The sequence below is a fragment of the Equus caballus genome, chromosome 11 (assembly GCF_041296265.1).
Source record: "Equus caballus isolate H_3958 breed thoroughbred chromosome 11, TB-T2T, whole genome shotgun sequence".
NCBI classification, from domain to species: domain Eukaryota; kingdom Metazoa; phylum Chordata; class Mammalia; order Perissodactyla; family Equidae; genus Equus; species Equus caballus.
This window is the reverse complement of record NC_091694.1, coordinates 18,937,912-18,952,054: the sequence shown is the minus strand read 5'-3', so window position 1 is coordinate 18,952,054 and position 14,143 is coordinate 18,937,912. Positions and strand designations below refer to the sequence as shown.

At 42.9% G+C, this 14,143-nt stretch overlaps 1 protein-coding gene across 13 annotated transcripts in view; it reads left to right on the top strand.

The window, feature by feature from the left end:
- Window positions 1-477: 477 nt before the first annotated feature.
- DBF4B (DBF4B-CDC7 kinase regulatory subunit) overlaps window positions 478-14,143 on the top strand; it is a 31,468-nt gene continuing 17,802 nt past the window's right edge. For 2 of the 13 annotated variants that reach the window (XM_023652399.2, XM_070226108.1), the window contains exons 1-4: window positions 531-788; window positions 1,007-1,069; window positions 9,271-9,351; window positions 11,158-11,312. In XM_023652399.2, the coding sequence (XP_023508167.1) occupies window positions 1,036-1,069; window positions 9,271-9,351; window positions 11,158-11,312 (270 nt within the window). In that variant the 5' untranslated portion in view covers window positions 531-788; window positions 1,007-1,035. Of the gene's footprint in view, window positions 823-1,006; window positions 1,070-9,270; window positions 9,352-11,157; window positions 11,313-14,143 lie in introns of all 13 variants that reach the window. The other 11 variants (XM_023652400.2, XM_070226112.1, XM_023652398.2 and 8 more) reach the window with 10 other exon arrangements.

Sequence of the window (14,143 nt, the reverse complement as noted above, 5' to 3'; positions counted from 1 at the left end):
TGTTTCAATGTTCTAGAAGTCGGATAGGATGAGGATAGCAAAGTGACCATAGGATTTAGGAACGTGGAAGTCCCAGTTGACCTGGATAAGTACGCCCAGTTTTAGTGGAGAGATGAAGATCAAAGTCTAATTAAGTGAGTTGAAGAGAAGATGGGAAGTGAGGAATTGAGAATTTTTTTTGTTGGATAGGTAAGCAGAGAAAGAGGGAGAGAAAGATGTGAAGATGAAATGATGTGTATGTGAAATTTTCATGTAAAACATAAATGCTCTCTAGGTGTTCGGCTTATTTTGTTATTTATTATCGAACTCCTAGGAATTGCAAACCAGCTCAGTGTGAGGCATCACTAGTCCCCAGCTTGCTGGCTAACAAGGCTCAAAGTATCTCCAGCCAATGAAAAGCTAGAAGCGAAGGGACAGGCAGAGAAGGCGGAGCGGAAAACCGAGGGGAAGGGGAGGATTTGCTGAGCTAATATTGTCCTCCCAGGGCCACCGTAGGGCAAGTCTCGAAGGGATCACATTGCCACAGGGGCGGAGCTCACAGGAAATTTAAACTGAAGCCGCGGCTGAGGGTGCCTAGAGAATGAGTTTATAGTTGCCGGGGGACGGCGGCACTCGAGAGTTTTGGAAGAGCTCCCGCAGTCCGCGAGTGTAACACGGCGGCTTTGAAGGAGGCCGAGAAAGAGCCGATAATTTGAGGAGGGAGCCGGGCAAGGGTACGGGTGCCGGGAAGGAGAAGACGGGCTGAGGAGGCAGGCGGAAGGGTCGGAAGAGCTGCGGCGACGATGCGGGTCGGAAGGGGCCACAGGCATGGAGGGGACAGAGGTCTAAAGGAGGTGGAGGGACTGAGGGGACAGGAGCCTGGAGGGAGGCGCGCGAGTTGGGATGGACTGGGGTCTCGCGGAGCCGCCCTGCGGGTCGTGCGGGGTGTGGGAGGCGGGGGATGGCGTGATGGAAGGTCGCAGACTAGTGAAGGTGATTCGGCTGCTGTTTTGTGCTCTTTTCGCAGGCGACGAGTGCTTGGAGCCGGAGAGTTCAATGGCTGAGAGGAGGCTCCGGGCTCCGGACCTAGGTAGGTACCAGGTCCAACCTGGGATGCAAACTCAAAGTGGCAGCTCTTGCCCCAGAGTTTCTTGGGAGGAGAAGGCCGGGAAGTGTTAGCCTTATTGGGGTTTTCGGATTACTTAGTGGTTGTGTGTGTGTGTTGAGGAATGTCATGGATTGTTTAGGAATTCACGATAAAGGTCAAACGAGTTTCAGTTTGATAATTGTGAAGAAGGTAGCAGACAGATAGGAGTCAGAGTAGAGTAACTAAACCCATATTCATGGTTATTTTCACCATAAAATTCTGAAGTTTGTTGATAAGTTTAACCCCCCCCCCCCCAATTGAGTCAGGTAAGTGTTTTAGCACACGTTCGCTTCCCTCAATACTCCCCTCCCCTCTCTTAGTGTCGTCTGGTTTTAGTTCTGGACTGTTAGCATAGGCGTTTGGTCGTTGCCTTTTGAACAGTGATGCGCTTTACTCAGTTATTTACGCTTCCTTCTCATGTCTTGTTGCTTTCTTCTGGATCTATTTCTCTTTTTGCTGGAGAACTTTCTCCAAGAGTGTTTTCAAAAGGAGTCTTCATGCGATAAACTTTCTGAGGCTTGTATGCCTGGGAATAACTTTATTTCACCCTTGTATTAAAATTCTTGAGTCAAAGTTTTTTTCCTTCAACACACCGAAAAATTACAGTAGTTTCTTCTTGCAATAAGTAGTTGCTGCTGGGAACTGATGTTAATCTGATTCTTGTTCCTTTGTAAGTGTTGTGCTTTTCTCTTTAGAAGATTTTATTTTCTTTATATTTGTTTTAAAAGTTCACTATAACATGGCTATGTGTCAGTTTTAGAGGGTTTTTATTTTCCTTTTTATTAGTTTTATGGTGACGTACTTTAAAAGGCGAGGGTCTGTCACACACACACACACACACACAGAAGCTTGAATAGGAGTTGCTCCTCCTTTCATACCTCCTGACCCCACTCCCTAGGGTACAAGCATTTATGCTCTTTAGCTGTTTCTTCTAGTATTTACCTTCTGATTTCTAAATAGCATCTCCTACTGCTTTTGTTGTTTCCAATTTTATCTATTGACTTTCTAATATGGAAAATAAGGATTTTTTTTCTGTCCCCCCACTCCTCTCCACCACACGCAAACATAGACACGTTTCCCTCCTCTCCTCTCATCCTCCCAGTGTATATGTAATAATCTTTGTTTAGTTATTTTTGTATTTACATTATTATGATTATGTAAAAGTTATTCACAACGGAGCCATATAGTAAACTATGAAGTATGCTTTGTTTTTTGTGTATGGATCACTAATTCATGTCCAAAGTCTTTACTAGAAGTGTAAACCTTCTCTCAATACTTTCAAGCTCATCAGAGAAACTATCAGTTTCTTCTTTGTCTGAGAGACCCCCCTCTGAGAGCATTGTCGTAGTACTCCACTCTGGTCCAGTTATGCACGAGGCCTGTTGCACCAATTTCGTCCTAGGATCTCCCTTCATCATTCTGTGGAATTCCCTTTGCCTCTTTCCTGTGTAGGATTCCCTACCTTCTAAATTCCATATTTTCTTCTCTTTTTGTTTACTTCCTCATTTTGGTAAAGTGCATTTTTTGATTCTTTGAAATATGCCAAAGGTGTTCGTAGCTGGGATTACTTTTTACATTGATTTCTCTGTTTGGTGGTGGTAGTGGGTTCTTAGACCACATAAGTAGTATGAATTTGAATTCCAAACTCTTAGGAGGGCTGTGGTTATGAATTCTCAGTGAAGACTGTCCTTTCATGCAGAGCCTAAGTTAAGGTAGACAGTATTCCTTTTTGTCTCTTCTGGTCGATGGATTATTTTCTGGTGTACCTTTTCTCCTCAATCATGCGGGAGTTCTCAATTCTAACTCCCCACTTTAGGCTGGCACAGACCTTATCTCCTGTACCCATCTGGCTCTTCAGTCCCAAGCCCTTTGCCTTTAAGCCCGCACGCATCCTCAGGGCGGTCAGCATTCGCGTTCAGCACTATGGTTTTCAGTTTTCCCATCATTTTGAGCACTTGTGTTGTTCTCTTATTTGTTTTGTGGACTTAGCAATTAGATGAGATTTCTGTTTATATTTTAGCCGGTATTTTTAGATATTTTGTTTTAGGGGGGCTTTTAGATTATCTGGTCTCCAATATTGCCTGAAATGAAGCCACAATCCTCTTTCTCCTCAGTGTCCTGAAATTTCATGACAGTGCCCTGATGTGGGACTTTTTTCATTTGTGGAGCTGGCACTTGGTGGAAACTTTCAATCTAGAAATTCATTTTCTTTAGTTCTGGAGGTTGTTAGCATTACTTCTGTAATATTCAACCCCTCCATCTTCTCTCTTTTCTGTTTCTAAAACTTTTTTTTTTAAGATTTTATTTTTCCTTTTTCTCCCCAAAGCCCCCCGGTACATAGTTGTATATTTTTAGTTGTGGGTCCTTCCAGTTGTGCTATGTGGGACGCTGCGTCAGCATGGCCTGATGAGCGGTGCCATGTCCGTGCCCAGGATTCCAACCAGCAAAACCCTGCGCCGCCGCAGTGGAGCGCACGAACTTAACCACTCAGCCACGGGGCTAGCCCCAGAAACTTTTTATTTTTCTGATACTGGATCTCATGGACCCGTCTTTTGGGCATCTTGTCTTTCCCACCTTCCATCGATTTGTCTTTTGTTCTGTTCTATTGAAAGTTTCTTCAGCTTAATCTCTAATCCTATATTGAATTTATTTCTGTAACGTGTTTAAAATTTCCAAGAGCCTTTTCTTCTCCATATATTTCTTTTTTTTAAAATAGTCTCCTGTGTGTTTAATGGATGGAATGTATTCCTTTATCTCTCTGAGGATATTAATGGTATTGTTTTTGTTTGGTTTTAGTTTTCTTCTGCTTCCTGCATTGTCTCTAGTTCCTCTAAATTCTTTCTTCTATTTGTTAGCCTAATTTCTTTTAAGAAGCTTTCTTTACGTGTCTGATGATCTTTGATTACCCATTTCTATTTAAGAGGGAAGCAATAAAATGCTAACTGGAAGTTCATGAGAGGGGAGTTGTCAGCTGGTAGATATCATTGTAGGTAGTCAGGCTGGACCCTGGCAGTTTGGGGCATGTCTTAGTCAGCTCAGGCTGCTATCACAAACTGCTGTAGGCTGGGGGCTTAAACAACAGGTGTTTATTTCTCCTAGTACTGGAGACTGGCGCTGGCAGATTGGGTTCCTGGTGAGGGCCCTCTTCCTGCCTTGCAGTTGACTGCCATCTCACTGTGTGTTCACGTGACCTCTTCTTTGTGCATGTATGGAGAGAGAGCGCTCTGCTCTCTCGTCCTCTTCTTGTAAGGACACTAATCCCGTTATGGAGACTTTCACCTCATGATCTGTTCTGAACCTAATTACCCTCCAAAGGCTACATCTCCTAATACCATCACATTGGGGGTTAGGCTTCAACATAGGAATGTGGGGAGGCACAAATATTCAGTCCATAACAGAAGGGGATCCCAAATGTTGCTAATTTGTATGTTTTTGTCTTGGGCCCGTCAGTTCCCTAGAGAGGAATCCTCCAATCCCCTGTCTGAGAGTCTAAGTGTGGTTGTCATCAGCATTCTGGGGGCTCAGTGGGGGAAGAGGTCTTCAGGTCTCACTGTGGAGTGTACAGACATTCTCTTGATCTTCTGTGTCTTTATTGGGGCTTTATCTGTGCTCTCACCTGTGCTCATTGTTCCTCTAGTTTGGAGTTTTTTAGTCTCAGCACTGTTGACATTTTGAGCCAGATTCTTTGTTGTAGGGGGTTGTCCTGTGCTTTGTAAGATGTTTAGCAGCATTCCTGGCCTCTACCCACTAGATGCCAGTAGCACCCCCCAATCCCAGTTGTCACAACCAAAAATATTTCCAAACATTGCCAGATTTCCCTGGGGCAAAATCTCCCCAGTTAAGAACCACTGCTCTAGTGTCTGCTGGGCTGGGAAAGAGTTCTGGGAGTCTCACTGTCCCTTTTAAAGGCGTTCGGATAATCCTCTTTCATCCCGCTGTTTCATTCTAGTATTCTGCTACATCTGGTTTCTCCAGTTTCAGGGCCTTTCAGCTCCAGCTTGCTTCCTGTTGGCTTCAGATTCAGCTTTCTCTGGTCTCTTGTTGGTTTTTCACTCATCCGCCTGCTTTCCAGGTCCCAAAATTTTATGGCATCTCTTACCTGTTGTCGTCTTCTTGCCAATGTCTTTGTCCATTTTTATTCTTTCTGTGTCATTTTAGTGGGATTTGAGAGAGAATAAAAGTTCTTGTATTCATCCTCCACATTTATTCGGAAGCTTGGACCATTATTTCCTCAAATATTTTCTTCTCTCCATCGTTTGTTTTCTTTCCCTTTGCAGTTTCTCTGATGTTGTTGGTACTTCTGTCCCTATCCTCTGCATTTCTTAGTGTCTCTGTTGTCCATTTCTTTGTCTTGTCTTGATACCTTCTGGAAGAGTTCCTTGACCTGATCTGCCAGCTCACACTATGTTGTGATATTCAACTCGTCTATTGAGGGTTTTTTTTTCCTTTTTATTCTTCATTTTTAAATAATTTCAGGCTTAGGAAAACATTTCAAAAGTAGTCAAGGGGTTCTTGTATACTCTTCACAGCTCTCCCAAATATTAACATATTATGTAACCATAGTACAATTAGAAAAATCAGGAAATTAGTATTGATAAAAAATATTAACTACTCTACAGATCTTACTCAGATTTTACTAGCTGTCCTCCAGTGTCCTTTTTCTGGTTTAAGATCCAATCCAGAATCACACGTTGCTTTTAGTTGACGTGTCTCCTTAGTCTCTTCCTATTTGGGAGGAGGTGTTCATTTTTCTTTGTTGTGCATGACCTTGATACTTTTGAAGGACAGAATGTCCCTCACTTTGAGTTTGTTTGCTATGTCCCCATGGTTGAATTCAGGTTGTGCATTTTTGACACAGAAGTGATGTGACCTTCACAGTATGTGGTGTCAGGAGGCACATGGTGAGAATGAGGCCATTGGTCACATTAACTTTGATCACTTGATTAAAGTGGTGTCTATCAAGTTTCTCCACTATAAAATTACTGTTTTACCTTTTGTAATTAATAAGTATCTTATGGGGAGACATCCTGAGACTATGCACATATTGAAGTTTAAAAGAAAAATTTTTAACAACAGTTTTATTGAGATTTAATTCATGTACCACACAATTCATCCATATAAAGTGGTTTTTATTAGATTCACAGAGTTGTGCAACCATCATTGCAATCAATTTTAGAACTTTGATCATCCCAAAAAAGAACCATACCAATTGACAGTCACTTCCAATATTCCCCTAACCCCCCAAGCTTTAGATAACCACTAAGCAATTTTCTGTCTATAGATTGCCTATTCTGAACATTTCATATCATTGAAATCATACAATATGTAGTCTTTTGTGACTGGTTTCTTTCACTTAGCATCATGTTTTCACAGTTCATCTATGTTTTAGCATGTATTAGTACATCATGCCTGTTTGTTATTGAATAATATTCCATTGTATGGATGTACCACATTTTATTTAGCCATTCATCAGTTGGTGGACATATGAGTTTTCACTTCTGGGCTATTATGAATAATATTGCTATGAACATTTGTTTACAAATTATTCATGTGAACATATGTTTTCCTTCTTTCTTCCTTTCTTTTTTTTTTTAGCTGAGGAAGATTTACACTGAGCTAACATCTGTGCCACTCTTCCTCTATTTTGTATGTGGGTCATCGCCACAGCATGGCCACAGACGAGTGGTGTAGGTCCGCACTGGGAACCGAACTTGGGCTGCCAAAGCAGAGCATGCCTACTACTAGGCCGTGGGGCCAGCCCCTGCTTTCATTTCTTGAGTGTATACCTAGGAGTATAATTACTTGGTCATATGGTAACTCTATGGTTAACCTTTTGAGGAACTGGCAGACTGCTTTCCAATGTGACTGCACCATTTTACGTTCTGACCAGCCAAGTATGAGGGTTCCAGTTTCTCTACATCCTTACCAAGACTTCTTTTTTATTATAGCTATCTTGGTGTGAATTGGTATCTCTTTTTGTTTTTGTTTTTGTTTTTGTTTTGAGGAAGATTAACCCTGAGCTAACTACTGCCAATCCTCCTCTTTTTGCTGAGGAAGACTGGTCCTGAGCCAACGTCTGTGCCCATCTTCCTCTACTTTATATATGGGATGCCTACCACAGCATGGCTTTTTGCCAAGTGGTGCCATGTCCGCACCCAGGATCTGAGCCGGCGAACCCCGGGCCGCTGAGAAACGGAACATGCAAGCTTCACCTCTGTACCACCGGGCCAGCCCCTCTTTGTGGTTTTGATTTGCATTTTCCTGATGGCTACTGATTTTGTGCATCTTTTCATGTGCTTATTAGCCATTTGTATATCTTCTCTGGAGAAATGTCTATTCATTGCTCATTTTTAAATTGGATTATTTATCTTTTTATTATTTGAGGTTTTCTAAACTGTTATATTTTTCACGTCCATTATCTCCAGTTGATTCTTTTCTTTACCTACTGTTTCTGTTTTATGTTTCTAGTATCCTCCCTTGCCTGTTTGAGGATAAAATTCTCTTTCTGTCTTGTCCATTACTTATGACAAACAGACCACCTATACCAGAGAAAGCATCTTTTATAGTGCTTACTTTGCTCAGTTGCCTCCTGTTTTCTTATAAGCTAATGTTCCCTTGACACTGGTAGCCACTCTGATTGGTAATGTGTTCCTGGAAGGAAGATGCAAAAGCTTAGGCCCTATTTTGTGCCTCTCTATTGAGTTTAGGGGCTAGGGGTTGGATAGAAGAGGAAAATCGACCCAAGGTGGAGGGCCCCTTCTTCCATTGTGGTCTCAGTCACTCCCCATTTGCAGCAACATTCTGTGTGCCCCTCCAGGACACACACATTGCTTTGTACTGTAATTCTGTGTTGCTTAACAACAGGGATACATTCTGAGATAGCACCATTAGGTGATTTCGTCATTGTGTGAACATGATAGAGTATATTTAGACAAATCTAGATGGTATAGCCTACTACACAGCTAGGCTACGTGGTACTAATCTTATGGGACTGCCATTGTATGTGTGGTCCATCATTGAGCAAAATGTCATTATGTGGCACACGACTGTGTTCATTTTCAAGAGCTGTCTCCTTGAATTATAATTACCTAACTCACCAAATGGATAGAGGGTAGGAAGAGAGGCTCAGCAGGTGCCAGCCAGCTCACTGTCCCCTTCACCCCATGTTGTCTTTCTCACACACACATGCATATTCACCCCAAGCAAGGCTCCAGCCTTGCCCTACTGTTACCCTGCTGCTTCTGGTTGGTGCTCGGCTGCCTCCCTGATGCTGGCAACAGGCAGGTAGTGACCCACTCAGCACAACTAGAAGGCGTTCTCCAATCTATCAGCCACCTGCGAGTCCTGGCATTCTGCCGCTCTAGGCTTGCTGTTCACCCAGCCCCCCAGTGTCCGGTTCTGGCATCCATCTAATTCCTGCTTTCTTCAGTGGCTTCCCTAGGTTTAGGTTCTGTGGAGAGTCAGCAGGCCTTGTGTGTTTATTATCTTGTTTAGAAGTAAAAGTCAAAAAGGCTAATTCTGCAAAAGCCTTCCATACAGATATTGAACCATTAAGTTGTACATCTGAAACTAATTTTGTATGTCAATTATTCCTCAATAAGAAAAAAAAGCCTTCTAGAGAAGTTGGCATGGGAAGGGATCCAAAATGGCTACAATTATAATAATGCCCAGGGCTACCATTCAGCGGGTACTCCTGGTATGGTTATACCAGATGTTTCTGGCCAGTTTCCCTTCTGCGTGGTTGGTGCCTGTTAGGTATTTGAATATCCGCAATACCAGTATCTGACACAATTTACAGTATTTTATTTACTCCATATGGACTGCCAATGTGGGCGGGTATTTATTTTCACTGTTTCAGAAGTGAGGAAATAGATTCAGAGATACTGAGTGAGACCGTTTCTCGCCCAGGGTTGCACAGCCAGTAAGAGGTAGAGGCAGGAGTCACAACAAAGGTCTTTTCTGTGAAACGCCAAGCCAACTTTCCAGTATTTTCTATCTCTGTACCCAGGACTCTCAGGAAGAGGGAGGTTTATGGACCAGAAGGTAGGTGCTGGAGGGTCAGGTGCCAGCTGAGGGAGGGAGAGCAGGCTCTGGTGTAGGCACTGGGCAATGAGAGTGATGCGTAAGACACATCTCTTCCCCAGATAGTGCCCAGTCTGATGGGGAGGCCAGAGGTTCACGCCGAGAGAGTAAACAAGAATATGAAGCTGCAAATAGGAGAGACAGTAAGTAACGTGGAGCTCAGTAAGAAGATCGTGTCTCGTCAGAGCGAGCAGGCCTGACTGTGGAGGTCCAGCTGGAGGTCTGACTGGGCCGTAGGGCGGAGGGAGGCAGGGTTCGTGGGATCAAGGCGCTTCAGAGAAGTTTTTAAAATACCTGGTCCAAGCCCCTCATTTAAAGTCCAACAATTTTCTAACTTTATTTTGGTGTTGGCTATTCTGGATCAGTTTTTTCAAGTATGTGACCTGCTCTTTCAGTATCTTAGTTTTAAATACGTTTTTTTATTTCAGGAAAGTTTTCTTAAATTATAGATTTTAGTATTCTGGGGTTTTTAATTTGTTTTAGTTTTTATCTTCAGGGACTGTTATTATCTGTATATTACAACTTCTTTGCTTATCTTCAGTATCTGTCACTTTCTCATGAATCCTTTTTATCGCTTCAAGTTTTTTTTTTTTTTTGAGGAAGATTAGCCCTGAGCTATCTGCTGCCAATCCTCCTCGTTTTTCTGAGGAAGACTGGCCCTGAGCTAACATCCATGCCCATCTTCCTCTATTTTATATGTAGGACGCCTGCCACAGCATGGCGTGCCAAGTGGTGCCATGTCTGCACCTGGGATCCGAACCAGCGAACCCCAGCCCACCGAATCGGAGTGTGCGAACTTAACCGCTGCGCCACCGGGCCAGCCCCTCTCTTCAAGTTTTAACATTTTAATATGAAAATTTTCAAACCTACTACAAAGTCGAAAGACTTTTACAGTGAGCACTCATAGACATGCCACTTAGGTTGTATCGCTGACAGTTTAGTATACTTGCTTTGTCACAAATCTATCCATCTTATTTTTGACATGCTTCAAGTAATTTGTACATATTAGTACCTTTCCCTCTAAATAGTTCAGCATGCATTTCATTGACTAGAATTCCATATTTGTTTATAGTTTTTTCCTTTTGATGGAAAATTTATATACAATGAAACGCACAATTCTTAAGGGTACATTCGTTGAGGATTTCTTTTAGCTTTACTGAAGTATAATTTGTAAACTGTAAAATTCATTTGTTCTAAGTATACACTTTCAATGGTTTCCAGTTAATTTACAAAGTTGTGCAACTAACGCAACAATCTAATTTTAGAATATTTTCTCCACCCCAGAAAGAACCTCATGTCCATTTGCAGTCACTCCTCGTTCCTGCCCACAACCCTAAGCAGTCTAATTTCTGTCTCTTTGTATTTTCCTTTTCTGAACATTTCATATAAATGCAGTCATACAGTATGTGGTCTTTTGTGTCTGGCTTTTCTCAATATCTTTTTGAGATTCATTCTTGTTGTAGCATGTATAAGTAGTTGATTCCTATTTATTGTCAAATAGTGGTCCATTGCATGGGTGTGCCACATGTTATTTACCATTTTATTTACATTTGAATTGTTTCCACTTTTTGGCTAAAATGAATAACACTGCTGTGAACATTCTTGCGCAGGTTTTTACCTGGACATATGTTTTCATTTCTTCTGGGTATATGCCAAGGAGTAGAATTGCTGGGTCTTGTTTTACTGTATATTTAATGTTTTGAGAAACTGCCAAACTGTTTTCTAAAGTGGCTGCCCCGTTTTGCATTCCCACCATTGATGTATGAGGGTTCCGGTTTCTCCACATCTGAACTTCATGGGGGTGGAACACTAGTCGCCCAGCCGTCTTTGTGTGCCCACAGTCTAGCCGGGCGCAGCACGCAGAGGCTGTCGGTGAAGGTTGCTTGACTTGCAGGATTCTCTCTTTGCTCAGACTTCTCACTTTATTCCTCTTTCTTGTTGTTTTCTAGGGGCTCAGCTAGGAGTTTCTAGTTGTCTGGGAAAATGCCGGAAGAGCTCAACAGATGCTTGGAGGCCACCGTTTTCTGGAAAGTCCTTTTACTTGGATCTGCCTGCTGGCAAGAATCTCCAGTTTTTGACAGGGGCCATCCAGCAGCTGGGTGGGGTATGTAACCTGCTTCTCTCCTATGATAACTATGTCCCTTTGTGAGGTTAGGGCAGGAGCTGGAGAGGGTTATATTCATGACTGCTGGGTATTTTCAGTGGTATCACTACATTTTCCAAAGCGACTTTAAGTATAAACCATTTTTAAAAAATAAATGTTTTTCCTAATTAGAAAAATAATATCTGTTCATTTTAGAAATTTTGGAGAACATGGAACCATCATTTTGATGTATTTATTTTCTTCTGGATTCTTTTCTCTTCCTTCCTCCGTCTCTTCCTCCCTCTCCTTCCTTTCCCTTCTCTTCCCTTCCCTCTCTCCCTCTCTTCCTCTCTCTTTTATGGCTTTATTGAGATGTAATTCACATACCATACAGTTCACCCAAAGTGTACAATTCAACAGTTCTTAGTATATTCACAGAGATGTGCAAGTTGTGTGATTACACAGTCAGTATTAGAACCTTCCCATCACCCCAAAAAAGAAACTCCTCATGAGTCTGGGCCCGTGGCCGGGTGGTTGGGTTCACGTGCTCTGCTTCAGTGCCCCAGGGTTTTGCTGATTCCTGGGCGCGGACATGGCACTGCTTGTCAGGCCATGCTGAGACAGCATCACGCATAGCACAGCCAGAGGGACCTGCAGCTAGAATATGCAGCTATGTACTGGGGGCTTTGGGGAGGAGGAGAAGAAGAAGAAGAAGCAGGGGGAGGAGGAGGAGGAAAAACAAAGATTGGCAACAGATGTTGGCTCAGGCGTCCATCTTTTTTTTTTCCCCTCCCCAAAGCCCCCCAGTATATAGTTATATATTCTAGTTGTAGGTCTTTTTTTATTTTTTTAAAGATTTTCTTTTTCCTTTTTCTCCCCAAAGCCCCCCAGTACATAGTTGTATATTTTTAGTTGTGGATGCTTCTAGTTGTGGCATGTGGGACGCCACCTCAGCATGGCTTGAGGAGCATGCTATGTTTGTGGCCAGGATCCAAATCGGCGAAACCCTGGGCCGCCAAAGCAGAGCACGCGAACTTAACCACTTAGCCATGGGGCCAGCCCCTCTAGGTCTTTCTGGTTGTGCTATGTGGGACACTGCCTCTGCATGGCCTGACAAGTGGTACCATGTCCGCGCCCAGGATCCAAATCACTGAAACCCGAGGCCACCGAAGCAGAGCATGCGAACTTAACCACTTGGCCATGGGGCTGGCCCCTCAGGTGCCAACCTTAAAAAAAAAAGAAACCTCCACCCATTATCAGTTACTCCCCATTTCCCCTCAACACCCCAACCCTGGGTAACCACTCATCTACTTCTGTCTCTATTCTGTAGTTTTTTGTTTTTGTTTTTTGGTGAGGAAGATTGGCCCTGAGCTAACATCTGTTGCTAATCTTCCTCTTTTTTTTTCTCTCCCCAAAGCCCCACTACATAGTTGTATATCCTAGTTGTAGGTCCTTCTAGTTCTTCTGTGTGGGATGCTGCCTCAGTATGGCAGGACGAAGGGTGTATAGGTCCCCGCCCATGATCCAAACCTGTGAACCCTGGGCTGCTGAAGCAAAGTGTGTGAACCCAACCACTATGCCACCAGGCTGGCCCTGCCTTTTTTTTTAATGGTTATTTTCTATGATCATGAAGACATTTTTGATTACCAACTTCTTGCCCATAGCCTTAAAGCATTAGCACTTTCCTTTCATTATTGCCCCTCATATGCATTATTTGTAATGAGAATGTAATTTTTTGAGTGGATTATTAATTTACTTAACTGTTACCCTATGGACATTTAGATTATTTCTAAATTTTAACTTTTATAAATAACACTGTGGTGAACAACTTTGGGTAAAAAGTATTTGCTGTATTTGAGTCCATTAAAATATTTTTAGGGGCTGGCCCTGTGGCCAAGTGGTTGAGTTCATGCGCTCCGCTTCAGTGGCCCAAGGTTTCACCAGTTCAGATCCTGGGCACGGACATGGCACCGCTCATCAACCTGTGCTGAGGTGGCATCCCACATAGCAGAATCAGAAGGACCTACAGCTAGAATCTTCAACTATGTATGGGGGGGCTTTGGGGAGAAGAAGGGAAAAAAAAAAGATTGGCAACAGATGTTAGCTCAGGTGCCAATCTTTAAAAAAATATGTATATATTTTTAAAGCATCTGCCATATGGTACTTTTAGTAAGGGGTTGATATGAGTATCTCTTGTGTTTAGAAAACAGGATGAGAGTGCTTGGCCCTAAAAAGGCTGGTAACTGGGGAAACTGCATGAATGGCCTTGGACTGCAGAGGCTCTTTGCTGTCAAACAACGGAAACTTGCACATGGAGATACTCAGCAGTGGGGATGGAGAAAATGAGGATTATACACCCAAACTGGCCCAAAATTACATTTTAAACTTTTAGTCTCTCATTTAGGCTTTGCTGTCTAAAAAGCTTCCCCAGGCGGACCAGCTCCAATGGCCTAGTGGTTAAAGTTTGGCGTGCTCCACTTCAGCAGCCTGGGTTCGGTCCCCAGGCACGGAACCACACTACTTGTTTGTCAGTGTCCATGCTGCGGTGACAGCTCACATGAAAAAAAAAACAGGAAGATTGGCAATAGATGTTAGCTCGAGGCAAATCTTCCTCAGCAAAAAAATAAATAAATAATAAAAAACCACCCTAGAATTTGGGCTTAAAACAACGATTTATTATTTCTCACTATTCTCTGGATTGGCTGAGTGGTTTTTCTGCTGGTTTCCTCAGGGCTTACTCCTGCAGCTGCATTCAACTGGAGGGCCAGCTGGGCTGGAAGGACCAAGATGACTTTACTCACACATTTGGCAATTGGTGCCTCTATGTGGCCTCATGCATTGTATGAGAAGCT